The 15,072-nt window shown below is 34.3% G+C and overlaps 3 protein-coding genes across 11 annotated transcripts in view; all 3 read left to right on the plus strand.

Moving 5' to 3' along the window:
• Nucleotides 1-4,506, plus strand: part of LOC107617024 (putative F-box/FBD/LRR-repeat protein At4g00315) — a 62,332-nt gene extending 57,826 nt beyond the window's left edge. Inside the window, exons 1-4 of one of the 9 annotated variants that reach the window (XM_021111652.1) lie at nt 874-1,102; nt 1,397-1,490; nt 1,521-2,686; nt 2,803-3,173. In XM_021111652.1, the coding sequence (XP_020967311.1) occupies nt 1,433-1,490; nt 1,521-2,686; nt 2,803-3,066 (1,488 nt within the window). In that variant the 5' untranslated portion in view covers nt 874-1,102; nt 1,397-1,432 and the 3' untranslated portion in view covers nt 3,067-3,173. Of the gene's footprint in view, nt 1-336; nt 763-872; nt 1,103-1,126; nt 2,687-2,802; nt 3,174-3,612; nt 3,709-4,290 lie in introns of those variants that run through there. The other 8 variants (XM_016318863.2, XM_021111649.1, XM_021111648.1 and 5 more) reach the window with 8 other exon arrangements.
• LOC107617019 (putative F-box/FBD/LRR-repeat protein At1g78840) overlaps nt 1-15,072 on the plus strand; it is an 83,024-nt gene that overhangs the window by 61,391 nt on the left and 6,561 nt on the right. The window lies entirely within an intron of this gene.
• The window catches only part of LOC107617023 (F-box/FBD/LRR-repeat protein At1g78750), a 99,614-nt gene that overhangs the window by 45,357 nt on the left and 39,185 nt on the right, over nt 1-15,072 (plus strand). The gene's annotated exons all lie outside the window — the stretch shown is intronic.

A 15,072-nucleotide genomic window follows, 5' to 3' on the forward strand; every position in this document is an offset into this window, starting at 1 on the left:
ATTTTCTATTTATGTTTGTTAAAAGTTGAGTCCAAATTGCAAGTCAGAGTACAGTACAATATATCACAGAGTACGTAGTACTAAATCATATAAGTTAAAACTATTTTTTTTTCTCTTCATCCCTTCTAAAGTATACCTTTTTTTTTTACCTTAAAAATCGCTTCCTTCTTAAATTTTGTATGTAAACCATATAAATGCAAAAAAATATATACTCCATTTACTCTTAATCTTTCTTTGAGTGCCTTAATCCAGTCTTTCATACTATCACAAATTGTTAAAAAAAGTTATAACCACTTTTCTTATAATTATCATAAAAATGGAAGAATTTTTTGCACGGTTAATTATGAGTCATTTTTTCTTGCAATTTTATAAAGAAAAAAATAAGAGTAATACATAATTAATTTAATAAATAAAAAAAGTTATAACCAAGAAGATTCAAGAAAGCAACCATGAACACAACAACTCAGTACAAAAGAGACACACCAATTCGTGCCTGCCATAAGCAAAATGGCCCATTTCGTGTGTGCATGCATTGAGTTGGTCCATTTCGTGTGCTTCGTATATGAATTCCACTATTTCGTGTGTGTCATAGGTGAGGTCTCCCATCTCATGCCTGCTACAGAAGGTCTGCTACAGAAGATATAGCCCGTGTCAGACCCAATGCACCATTTCGTGTTCACCATGCTTGACTTGCTGCCTAGAACCATTTCGTGGCTGACCCAAGCAAAATGGCCGTGCGTATTTGAGGAGAAAAATCAAACGGTGCGTATATTGGGAATTAAAGATTTTTTCATGCGCATTTCAGTAAAAAAGTCATAGGTCACTAGTATATAAAGCGAATTGAAGAGTAATTTAGTATTGTCAAGTGTTAACCTCTTGCGGTTACTAAACACAGGATTTGAATCCTCTATAGTTTGAATTTTAATTTAGAAAGTAAAGTGTTATCTTTCACCATTTATTTCATAGGTGAGATCAAGAATAAATATAAAAGAGAAATCAAAAGTAAAAGATTACACTTTGCGTAAAATTCAAATTTTAGAGGATCCAAATCCCTAAACACATGAGTCGGAGAGAGACTGAACGACGCGGCAAAGTTTCTTCGGTAAATGCATATTCCTCATAGAATTTTAAACATATCTTTCTTTCATTCTGTTTGTGGATCTTTTTTCTTTTTTTTTTTTTTGTTTTATTTTGCTTCTCGTAAGTCCTTGATGTTGTTTATTTTCTGAAAATTCTGGATGGCAATTTTACATAGGGTTCGGTTAAAATAAAAGTTGTTTGTTCCCATTTTATACCAGATGCCATGTTGATTTAAAAGAGTTTGTTTTTGAGGTGTTTAGACTTTAGACATTAGATCCTTCCGTTACTCAGATAAATAATTTATATTGACATGTAGAACTCTTTTTTCAACGGCTTATGATGTTATGAAGAAATGGATCGAATATCTGCTCTGCCAAAACCTATACTTCATGACATTCTTGCAAGGTTGCCAGAAAAAGATGCTGCCAGGACTAGTGTTTTGTCAAATGAATGGAGAGACACATGGTATTCATTTCCCATATTTTCCATTTGCGACAAAATTATTATTGGTTCTTATAGTCCTCAGATAATTAGCAAACTAGACATACTAATTGGCTATGTAATGAGAAGATTGTTGAAGCTTCGTGAGCAAAGCTTGACAATAAAAGTATTTAAGCTCGATATTATGCCAGAACACAATAAGTATATGTCCCATCATTTTGATCTTTGGATGAACATGGTTAGCGAAAATCGTGTGGAAGTACTTGAGCTTTGCCTCCTCTACTCTGCCACCTATCATGGACCTGATTGGAGAGCATATCGATATGATCGACAATATGACTTACCACATTGTGTCTTTGAAGTTAAATCGCTTACTAAGTTGGTGTTGAAAGGAAAAATAAGACTTAACCAGTCATTCTTCAATCATTCTATCAAGTTATTTTCACTGAGAACACTATGTTTACGTGAGCTACTCCTTGAAGATAAAGGAATTATTGAGCATCTCATTTCTCACTGTCCCCTGCTTGAAGATTTAACTGTATATTGTTGTTTAGCATATTACAGGAAGAATCCATTTGGGAGCATAAAGTTTGTGGAAGTAAAATTTGTTGAATCATTATTCCTGCATGGTCTACAAAAGCTAAAGGTAGCTGATATTCAAGGAATACAAGAGGTATATATTGATGCTCCAAATCTTGAGAACTTACGTTATGTTCCTTTCTATCAATTAGAATCTCCTTTCAAGGTGAATTTAGACAGTTTCACAAGATTGAGATGTTTGTGTCTGTGGAATACTGATGTTACAGACAAGTGGTTATTTGATCTATCTCATAAATTCCCTTTCCTTGAGCATTTGGAATTGTGTTCTTGCCCTATGTTAAAGAGAATTAATATTTCAAGTGCTCGACTCATGATCTTGAAGTTTTCAAATGACTCTGACGTGAAGGAGGTGAATATTGATGCTCCAAATTTATTATCATTTTACTATTGCGGAGATGACAGAGCTATTATATCTTTCCTAACAAGTTCTGATCATTTGGTATTCGATGCTTCTCCTGCCCATGATTCTAGGCATGGTTATTATAGCTTGAGGGAATTTATCCAAAACATTAAACCACAAAAGGTTTTGGCATCACTCTCCCTCTCTGTCTATCATTCGAATGGGGTAAGTAGATTCACTAGCTAGCTAGCTACTTGATTCATTCATTGTGTTTGCTTGCATATCTATGTTCCAATTCTATTTATTTATTTATTTGCTTTTATGCATCATGATTTATGTAGATTGAACAGAATTGTCTGAGTATACAGCAAGTTTCATCCATTCCTCCTAGTATCAAATGCTTGGAATTGGACTCTTCTCCAAATGAGGATGAGGATCTTTATTTCCATTATATGAATTGGTTGCTCTCTTGTTGCTGTCCAAAAACTATTTCATTCTTCTTTCAGTATGATTATGGCATGAAACTATTCATTGTGGTATGCTTATTAGTTTTTTCGTCATATCAGAATTGGTTCGCCATTAATGTTTTTATAATATTTTCGTAAACCACTCACAACCCTGTATCAATCAAGGTTCTGAAAAATTAGATAGTTCATTATTGAATCGGTAAAACTGCATGTTTAAATATTTAATTGAAGTTTAATCAGAATTGAATTAGATATTTTTTTTTTTATCAATAAAAAGGTCAAAAAACCATTAAATAAGTTGAATCGGTTCAAATTTTTACTGGAAAAAACTTGTTAGAAGTTATTTTTTAAAATAGATTTTTTTTGAAAATATATATATATATATATATATATATATTTTCAAAAAAAATCTATTTTAAAAAATAACTTCTAACAAGTTTTTTCCAGTAAAAATTTGAACCGATTCAACTTATTTAATGGTTTTTTGACCTTTTTATTGATTTTTTAAAATTGATTTTCTTATCTGAATCAGATTGATCAAGTGACCAATTTTTTATTTATTGGTTAAACCAACTAATTTGATGTAGTTTTCAAAACCGTACTATTGATTCTCAGTTAACAATATATATAAATGGTGTGCAGTGTCTCTAACTAACTATATTTGTTGTTTTGGGAACACAACAGTTTGTCTTTGAGTTGCTGATGGGCAGAAAAAAGCAGGAGTGATTTGACCATTTTGGTGATACGAAGTGTTGGTGGCATGACTTGAAGATTGTCAAGGTTAGGGCTGGCAATTCATACCCTACCTGCGGGTACCCAATTTGGTCCAACCCGTTTGGGTAGGGTAGGCTATCCTACCCGCTGCGGGTAGGGTAGGGTATGGTCCAGGTATGCCTGCGGGTAGGGTAGGGTACGGGTTTAGGGTGTATCCTACCCTACCCTACCCGCACCTCAAATATATAACACATATTTTATAAAAATTTGGTATATAGTGAAAGAAGTGTGAGTTGAATCTACAATCTCTCTTATGTAATGACTTACAATAAGTGAACAACCAATAAACTAGTTAGTTAATTTAGTAATTTAGAGTATTAGTTTGTTATTTTTTTGTTATTAATATGTATAAAATTTGAAATGATTGAATTTTATATTTATTTTGAAAAAATTTGATATATCTACGAGTAGGGTAGGGTAGGGTAGGGTTTAGAACTTTAGGGTGCGGGTAAGGTTAGGGTTGAGAGATTCTCAACCCGCAGGTAGAATAGGATAGAGTTTTAATAGAATTTTCAACCCGCGGGTAGGATTAGGGTAGGGTCCAAATCCTACCCTACCCTACCCTACCCATTGCCAGCCCTAATCAAGGTTACATACTCATTCACCGTTGACGAGAAAGTTGACTTTAAGACCGCGGTAAATTCAATATTATTGTCAACTGATGACCAGGAATCTGTTAGTTTTAGCTTAGAATTGTAATATTCTTATTATCAACTGGTACACATTCCTAATTAGATTTACAATTTTGATGTTACCACTAAGCAAGATTTGGGTATTGTATTGAGTATTTTTTTCAAGTTTTTATATGTAACACCAATTAATATTTTATTCCTTGTTGATTGTGAGTTTTATCCATCTAACGTTATAAATTATTCGTCTAAAATTTTATAAATTTTGGAAACAATATGATATTTCATCCATTTATTCTTAAAATAAAATAATATTCGGATGAATTTTTCTTTTATAGATTTTTATAAAATGTTGCAACAATTTGGTTCGGTATTCTTTTTAAGGAAAAACAACTAATTAAAGTCATTAGAAACTTTTATCATTTTACTATCTCTACTAAACATTTACCTAAAGAGTGAATTTTACACCAACAATTTTATATTTAGTTTCTATTTATTTCGAAATTTTATTTTGTCAAATTTTATACCAAAATTCTTTTAAAAAAAATTATATTTTCAATAAAATTTAATGATTCTATTTGTTACTACGCAGTATGCACGACCAGAAAAAGGAAAAATTAATTTGAGAAGGAAAAAAGAGAAAAAATCTTAAACGGTCTCTGAAAATACAGTTCATTCTTAAACGCTCCTTACTAAGTATGGAGTGTTGCACACCTTGTTGATTCGTTAAATCTAAATTCTTCATTTATTATATTTTATTTGAATGGTTTGAATTTAAAGAGGTAACCTATTAATTAGGTTAACCATTTTTTTTTTATAAGTTTTAGATTTTTTTGTAAGTTTCAGATATTAGGCTAAAGTCAAAAATAAAAAAATAGTATATAAATATTAAAAGCAATATGTCTGTACAAAAAAAAGTTCCTGAACTTTAGAATTAAAATAAACAATACATAAAAAATAAGTTGAAAATTCATGTACTAAATTTAGAAAAAAAAAGATCTCGTTGACAAAGAAAGAAATACTCTTAATTATATATTAAATAGAATAATTATTTATTAGGCTCATTCTTATATGACAGCGATTTTTCGGACTTTAAAGGTCATTCATGGCAGAGGTGGAAGGGAGTGGGTTTAAGTGCGTCAAAATCTGTGGCTAGCCAGAACGATAGTGAAAGCATCGCCAGCAAACAAAACAGTGAAGATGCTTGAAGACATTATATCTGCAATAACAGAGTGACGGAAGAATTCGATCAAATTTTTCTGAGTATTTTTGTGGTGTAAAGGTCGTCCTGTGTTAAATAAGGGAATTAGTTTTTTTGTCCGTGCCAATTTGTTTGTTCAGCCCATGATAAACAAAAAAAAATAATAACAATAATAAATAAATTTAATTTACCTAATAACTTTTAATAGTAGGTTAACTTATAAAGAGTACTGTACTCTCTACTTAACCTGGAGTGCACTAGTTTTCGCCCTGAAAATACTCATTCTGGTCTCTAAAAATACTTATTCATGTTCTTGATCTTTATTTTTATAAGACTGATTAGCCTTTCTATCAATGTTTTTTTTCTGTATTAACGGAATAAGTTTACATGATATGTTCAATTGTTCATTTATCTACTCATAAAAAAAAATTGTTCATTTATTCATTAAAAACCAACTAGGATTAGCAAATTTTTTTATTAGGAATCTCGTCGTTTTTTAATGATAATTATCGACGCTGTTTAGTTTTTATTTATTAGCTAAATTTACTGTATAAAACTAAGAAATATTAGTGATTTTTAAATTGTTTTTACTTATAAAAATTAAATAGAGAATATATTAGTAAACGTATCGCATAAATATATTCTGAAGAGAGGTCATTTTCTTTTCTTTGGTTCAAATACTATGACAACAAACAATCTTAATTATATATTAAATAGAATAATTATTTATTAGACTCATTCTTATACAAATAAAATTTTTTTTAGTTTTATATCTATAATATTTTATACCAATTAGCTTCAAAATTTAATTATTTTTTGAATAAATTAATAAAAATAATACAAATAATTTTTTAAATATAATTGTATTTTAATTTTTCATTCAAATACGTATAGGTTGAGGATAATTTGAAATAAAAGATAATGGATTTGTTGTAACTCCCATGTATTTTGTATTTTAATTGCGTCGTCATCTGAGAATCATGGCGCCTTCATGAAGACCGAGTTTTTCTACCGAATCGTTTTACGTTTGGAACAACAGCTGCAACAGACAGCGTCTTCCTCTTTTATGACAGCGATTTTTCGGACTTTAAAGGTCATTCATGGCAGAGGTGGAAGGGAGTGGGTTTAAGTGCGTCAAAATCTGTGGCTAGCCAGAACGATAGTGAAAGCATCGCCAGCAAACAAAACAGTGAAGATGCTTGAAGACATTATTATATCTGCAATAACAGAGTGACGGAAGAATTCGATCAAATTTTCCTGAGTATTTTTGTGGTGTAAAGGTCGTCCTGTGTTAAATAAGGGAATTAGTTTTTTTGTCCGTGCCAATTTGTTTGTTCAGCCCATGATAAACAAAAAAAATAATAACAATAATAAATAAATTTAATTTACCTGATAACTTTTAATAGTAGGTTAACTTGTAAAGAGTACTGCACTTTCTACTTTACCTGGAGTGCACTAGTTTTCGCCCTGAAAAGGCTACTCATTCTGGTCTCTAAAAATACGTATTCATGTTCTTGATCTTTATTTTTATAAGACTGATTAGCCTTTCTATCAATGTTTTTTCTCTGTATTAACGGAATAAGTTTACATGATATGTTAAATTGTTCATTTATCTACTCACAAAAAAAAATTGTTCATTTATTCATTAAAAACCAACTAGAATTAGCAAATTTTTTTATTAGGAATCTCGTCGTTTTTTAATGATAATTATCGACTCTGTTTAGTTTTTATTTATTAGCTAAATTTATTGTATAAAACTAAGAAATATTAGTGATTTTTAAATTGTTTTTACTTATAAAAATTAAATAGAGAATATATTAGTAATTAACATCTCGCATAAATATGTTCTGAAGAGAGGTCATTGACAGAAAGACTAACTAATCTACAAAATTTAAATATTAAAGACCCAAAAAGCTTTTATTTTTTTTCGAAGATCTCGTGAGTCGAGTTGGATATTCACTAAAATATATATAAAAAGATAGTTGAACTAGATTTGATGGCAGCTAGATCAATGTAGTTGGCCCATAGGCCATAATCATCCCTTCAAATACCATGATATAGATAAGAATAGCAAATGAGGTTGTATATGCTTGGGTTAATGTTGTAGGTTTTGCGAACTTCATGGTTTTGGTATAACTTGAAAAGGTTGACATGGTCTAAGTGTGGCTGCTGTTTATGTTAAATGTTATTGCAAAGAAGTAATAAGAGAGAATTTGAAGAATAAGAAGAGGATTTGAAGAGAGAGAGTAAGTGTTATTCAAGCATTATGAATGAACTAGTAGTTTTTTCTTATTCTGCAGAAGTAACAAGTTCACCCTTATATACAAGTTGAAGCCATACTAAGTAACAAACTTCTGCCTAATAATTATAACAACTTCTACCTAATAATTATAACAAACTTGAATTTAAATACTTGTATCTATCTTCTTCGTTCCTTATTTAGCTAACTAACAATATGAATGACATTCCCCCTTAAGTTGTTAGTTTTGAGACAAAACTGACAACTTACAATCTGAATTAACAACCGCCACAAAACTCATACATTCCCCCTAAAGTTGGGAGAATAGATGTCCAACAATCCCAACTTGATGTAGAAAGTCTTAAAAGGAGCAGGTGCAAGTGGTTTGGTGAAGATGTCAGCATTTTGTTCTTTGGCAAAAGTTTGATAAGACCTGATGAAGATTTTTCTCTTACGACGTGGCAATCGACTTCGATGTGTTTAGTGCGCTCATGAAAAACGGGATTGGCAGCAATGTGACGAGGGGATTGGCTGTCACAATAGACAGGAATAGGACTAGAACAAGGTAAGCCAAGATCAGACATAAGATAAGAGAGCCATTGAGCTTCACAAGTTGCTAAGGCAAGAGCACGATACTCTGCCTCTGAAGAGGATCTGGACACTGTCAATTGTTTCTTGCTCTTCCATGAAATGAGGGAGGTCCCCAAGTAGAAACAGAAACCAGAAACGGACCTTCTTGTATCGATGCATGATGCCCAATCGGCGTCAGAGTAACCCGAAAGCAACAAATCTGAGGAAGTTGAGAAAAATAAACCAGCTGCAGGGGCTTGTTTGAGATACTTTAAGACACGAATGGCAGCTTGATAATGAGCAGTGGTTGGACAATCAAGGCAGTGACTGAGTTTGCCAACGGCAAAAGAAATGTCAGGTCTTGTTGTGGTAAGATAAACAAGCTTGCCAATTAATCGTCGATATGAAGCCACATCAGAATAGGGAGGAGTTGAATTTTTACTTAACTTGTTAGAGTAGTCCATAGGAGTAGATACAGGTTTACAATCAGTCATACCATAGTCAGCTAGAAGATCAAGCACATATTTTCGTTGATTAACAGCAATTCCCTTGCTTCCCCTGGCGACTTCTAGTCCTAAGAAGAATTTAACATCCCCAATATCCTTGATTTTGAAAGCCTCGTGAAGGTGTCTCTTGGTAGATTCAATCTCTTGTATATTATTCCCAGTGAGTATGAGATCATCAACATAGGCTAGGGCAGCAGTGAATGTCTCACCGGTCCGTTTTGTGAAGAGAGAGTAGTCATGTTTGGATTGAGAATAACCAAGAGATGTGAGCATAGAGGTCAGCTTAGCATTCCATTGTCTACTAGCTTGCTTTAATCCATAAAGAGATTTTTGAAGCTTGCACACCAACCCGGTTTGAGAGACAACAAGGCCAGGAGGAAGTTGCATGTAGACCTCCTCGTCAAGATCACCATGAAGAAAGGCAGTGTTAACATCAAGCTGGTGAAGATGCCAATCTTTCGCAGCAGCTAAAGCCAAAAGAAGTCGTAATGTTGTCATTTTGGCTACAGGGCTATATGTATCAAAGAAGTCAAAGCCTTGCCTCTGAGTGTACCCTTTTGCAACCAGTCTTGCTTTATGTCTCTCAACGGAGCCATCGGGCTTCAGTTTGAGTTTAAACACCCATTTACAACCAATGGCTTTCTTTCCTATGGGTAAAGGAGTGAGGGTCCAGGTCTTATTTGTAGCCAAAGCTTTTAATTCAGCGGAGATAGCGTCTTTCCAACAAGATTCAACAATAGCCTCCTCATAATGTTTGGGTTCAACAGACGATGCAATAGCCACAGATAGTGTGTGATGTGTCTTAGATAAATTATGAGAAGAAACATAGTTAGAAATTGGATACCTTGAGGATTTTGTCACAGCGGAATCAATTGAGGTTTGAAAACAATGAAAATCATTAAGATATGCAGGTTGTTTCTTTTCTCTAGTATATCTTCTAATATTGGGAAGTGAGGGTGGAAGTTGTGAGTTATGTTGTGCATGTTGTGATGCAGGTCTAGGAAGAGAGGGAGATGCTGATGCATTAATATGAGTGAAAGGAATATTATTTTGAGGTGTGATGGATGCATGAGCTGTGTCGGAAATGAATGTATGACCTTGTGGTGGATTGTGCGTGTGTAAGTAGTCAAAAAGTGTATCAAATGCAATGGAATTATGTGCTTGTGCAGTGGAATGAAAGTTCATACTATTGTCACTAGTAGTGGATGCAGAATTTTTGAAGGGTAAAACATGCTCATAAAATGTCACATCTCTAGAAACTATGAGTTCATTAGTTTTTAAATCCAAAACCAAAAAACCTTTTATGCCGTGCTTGAATCCAAGGAAAACACATTTCTTTGCCCTCGGATCAAGCTTTTTCCTTTGAAAAGCAAGAGTAGAGATGAAAACTAAGCAACCGAAGACCTTGAAATTTGTGAAATTAGGTAATGTGGTGTTTAAAATCTCAAAAGGAGTTTTCTGAGCTAATAACTTGCTAGGAAGACAATTAATAATGTGAGTTGCATATGATAAAGCAAGATCCCAATAACAAGATAGAACGGAAGAATGAAACAAGATGGCTCTTGTGACCTGTAGAAGGTGTTGATGTTTCCTTTCTACAATTCCATTTTGTTGGGGAGTCTCTACGCAAGACCGTTGATGCAAAATGCCTTTAGAGTTAAAAAACTGTTCTTGAGAAAATTCTTTGCCATTATCTGAACGAATGCATTTTATATGTGCATTAAACTGTGTTTCTGCATAAATAATGAATTTTTGAATTAAGGGAGTAGTATCAGATTTTAGTGACATAGGGAAGGTCCAAGTGAACCTGCTATGGTCATCAACAAGAGTAAGGAAATATTTATTACCATGTGTTGAAGGGATATTGATTGGACCCAAATGTCAGCATGTATAAGCTCAAAACAAGAAGTTGATTTTGAAACGCGCATTGGAAAAGACAATCTTTTATGTTTAGCATAGTGACAAGAATCACAAGGATGCATGCTTACAGTTTTATTGAATTTAAAACCATGAATGGATGGATACAATTGCTGCATAATTTGTAATTTATTAAATGGTAAATGTCCTAATCTAAGATGCCAAAGTACAGTAGGGTCAGTGAGTGACGGTGAAATGGTGCCAATGCTCAATGCTGTGTGTTCCTTAAGTGAACGAGAATTTTTTGTGAGTGCATATAACCCATCATTGATTTCAGCTGCTCCAATCATCCTCATTGTATGGTAATCCTGTATTTCACAACCAAACTTGTTAAAAATGAATTGACAGTCAAGTGAAGAAATCAATGCTGAAACGGAGATAAGATTTAATGCAAAATCTGGGAGGTAAAGCACATTAGTGAGATATAATGAATTTGAAAATTTAACTTGACCAGCTATAGTAGCAACTAAGATGCTTTGATTTGGCAATCTGACCCTAATTGGATTTATTTTAGTGTATGAAGCAAATGCAGCAAGACTAAAAGTAACATGGACCGTGGCACCTGTGTCAATGACCCAGGATTCATGACTATGAGGTGAAAGAGAAGACATAACCACAGAGTTACCTTCACTTGAAGACTGTGGATTTGTGGCAATAGTAAATTGATTCACATTTTGAGGATTAGGTGTTGAATGGTGTTGGAGAAGAGCTAACAGGGCGTCCTTTTGCTCAGCAGTAAATGAAGTACTTGAACAAGCATTCTCCTTATACAAATCAATGCTATTGTGACCATCAGTTTCATCGAATTTCACTGTGACACTATTAGCAGATTGCAGCATTTTTTGCTTGAGGTGGGGAGGCAAACCATGCTTCTTGTAACAAGCATCAACAAGATGACCGATTTTTCCACAGAAGGAACACAACCTCGGAGGTCCTCTTCCACCAAAATGTTTGCCTCCTCTGCCTCTCCGTATATCTCTTCCTTTTCCTCTACCATTCCATGATAGATTGTAAGTGGCATTCCGATCCACTGCATTGATGAGGACTGGAGAACCAAGTGAATCAGTCCCAAGCACCTGCCGTTCTTGCTGTAGAAGCAAAGCAAAGGCTGTATCAATGGAAGGCAAAGGATTCATCATCATGAGAGTTGACCGAGCGGTAGAGTATTGCTCATTGAGGCCCCGAAGAAAGCGCACAACAAACGTGTCTTGCCGATAGTTTCTTATCACTTGAAATCCACAAACACAAGTAGATGAACAAGGACATAGAGGTATCGGCCGAAAAAGTTCTAATTCCTCCCAAATTGTTTTCAATTTTGTGAAATATGAAGTAATGCTCAAGTCGCCCTGTTTAGTAGAAAATAATTCTTCATCTAATTCTGCAATTCGAAAAACATCGCCTTGATAAAATCTCCATTTCAATTCTTCCCAAATATCATGAGCATTGCTGTTCCAAATGACGCTGCTAGCGATGTCCGGACTCAGTGAGTGTGTGATCCAAGAAGCAACTAGAGTATTACAGCGATCCCAAGCTTCAAAGGTAGCATCATCCTTGGATGGTGGTGGCAGAAAACCATCCACAAAAGCAAGTTTATTTTTGGATTTAAGAACCATGCGCATTGACCGAGACCAAGAACCATAGTTTTTGTTGTCTAACACAATTGGAATTAGGGATTTACCAGGTTGTTCACCGGGGTGAATGAAGAAAGGAGTAGATGGATCCATGATTGGATGCACTGGATGTTTGGAGCTAACATCTTGAATTGCATTGAGTTGAGTAATTAAATTGGCAAGAGTTTGTAGATCAATATTGCCAAGGGAGGAATTCGGAGACGGTGGATCTGAGTCCATTGAGGAAAGAGAAAAAAAAAATGCGTACTGGGTTGTTGGAAATCAAATAAGGTAGAAGAACTTCTTCTCTAAAACTCGTGATCGGAACGCATCATCAAATGCATGGAACTGTCTCTGATGATGACATTCTCATCAGCTCTATCGTGTGAGTTAAGGAGAAAAGAAATGAGAATGATGAAAAAGAAGAAAAGAAAACAGAAGGGATAGGATGAAGGTGATGCAGCATTGCAATGGCAATGGCTCACCGCACCATGTTAAATGTTATTGCAAAGAAGTAATAAGAGAGAATTTGAAGAATAAGAAGAGGATTTGAAGAGAGAGAGTAAGTGTTATTCAAGCATTATGAATGAACTAATAGTTTTTTCTTATTCTGCAGAAGTAACAAGTTCACCCTTATATACAAGTTGAAGCCATACTAAGTAACAAACTTCTGCCTAATAATTATAACAACTTCTGCTTAATAATTATAACAAACTTGAATTTAAATACTTGCTTATACAAATCAATGCTATTGTGACCATCAGTTTCATCGAATTTCACTGTGACACTATTAGCAGATTGCAGCATTTTTTGCTTGAGGTGGGGAGGCAAGCCATGCTTCTTGTAACAAGCATCAACAAGATGACCGGTTTTTCCACAGAAGGAACACAACCTCGGAGGTCCTCTTCCACCAAAATGTTTGCCTCCTCTGCCTCCCCGTATATCTCTTCCTTTTCCTCTACCATTCCATGATAGATTGTAAGTGGCATTCCGATCCACTGCATTGATGAGGACTGGAGAACCAAGTGAATCAGTCCCAAGCACCTGCCGTTCTTGCTGTAGAAGCAAAGCAAAGGCTGTATCAATGGAAGGCAAAGGAGTCATCATCATGAGAGTTGACCGAGCGGTAGAGTATTGCTCATTGAGGCCCCGAAGAAATCGCACAACAAACGTGTCTTGCCGATAGTTTCTTATCACTTGAAATCCACAAACACAAGTAGATGAACAAGGACATAGAGGTATCGGCCGAAAAAGTTCTAATTCCTCCCAAATTGTTTTCAATTTTGTGAAATATGAAGTAATGCTCAAGTCGCCCTGTTTAGTAGAAAATAATTCTTCATCTAATTCTACAATTCGAAAAACATCGCCTTGATAAAATCTCCGTTTCAATTCTTCCCAAATATCATGAGCATTGCTGTTCCAAATGACGCTGCTAGCGATGTCCGGACTCAGTGAGTGTGTGATCCAAGAAGCAACTAGAGTATTACAGCGATCCCAAGCTTCAAAGGTAGCATCATCCTTGGATGGTGGTGGCAGAAAACCATCCACAAAAGCAAGTTTATTTTTGGATTTAAGAACCATGCGCATTGACCGAGACCAAGAACCATAGTTTTTGTTGTCTAACACAATTGGAATTAGGGATTTACCAGGTTGTTCACCGGGGTGAATGAAGAAAGGAGTAGATGGATCCATGATTGGATGCACTGGATGTTTGGAGCTAACATCTTGAATTGCATTGAGTTGAGTAATTAAATTGGCAAGAGTTTGTAGATCAATATTGCCAAGGGAGGAATTCGGAGGCGGTGGATCTGAATCCATTGAGGAAAGAGGAAAAAAATGCGTACTGGGTTGTTGGAAATCAAATAAGGTAGAAGAACTTCTTCTCTAAAACTCGTGATCGGAACGCATCATCAAATGCATGGAACTGTCTCTGATGATGACATTCTCATCAGCTCTATCGTGTGAGTTAAGGAGAAAAGAAATGAGAATGATGAAAAAGAAGAAAAGAAAACAGAAGGGATAGGATGAAGGTGATGCAGCATTGCAATGGCAATGGCTCACCACACCATGTTAAATGTTATTGCAAAGAAGTAATAAGAGAGAATTTGAAGAATAAGAAGAGGATTTGAAGAGAGAGAGTAAGTGTTATTCAAGCATTATGAATGAACCAGTAGTTTTTTCTTATTCTGCAGAAGTAACAAGTTCACCCTTATATACAAGTTGAAGCCATACTAAGTAACAAACTTCTGCCTAATAATTATAACAAACTTGAATTTAAATACTTGTATCTATCTTCTTCGTTCCTTATTTAGCTAACTAACAATATGAATGACAGTTTATGTGGTAGGCATTAGCAGCTTGTGTTTACGAGGAAGATGTACTATAAGAGTATAAGGTATGATACAATGGCAAAAAAAAAAAAGGAAAAAAAATGGCAAATGCAATCAATTTAATTTGAATTTTCATACCACTTGTAGAGAGCAAACGTTCAGAAACATTTTTATAACCTTATAAATTCAGAAATTATTTGAACAAAATTGTAAAAAAAATAAATTAAAAATTTTCGTATACGAAACTCTGTGTATTTTGATAAAGCATCTTTATCGGCGTACTTTTTTATTATTGGACTAAGAGAATATTCAACTAGAAAGTTTTTTGACGAAGAACTCAATCCTCGTATTGGTGTAAGATGGTTGAA

The sequence above is a fragment of the Arachis ipaensis genome, chromosome B09 (genome assembly GCF_000816755.2).
Source record: "Arachis ipaensis cultivar K30076 chromosome B09, Araip1.1, whole genome shotgun sequence".
In the NCBI taxonomy this organism is placed as follows: Eukaryota; Viridiplantae; Streptophyta; class Magnoliopsida; order Fabales; family Fabaceae; genus Arachis; species Arachis ipaensis.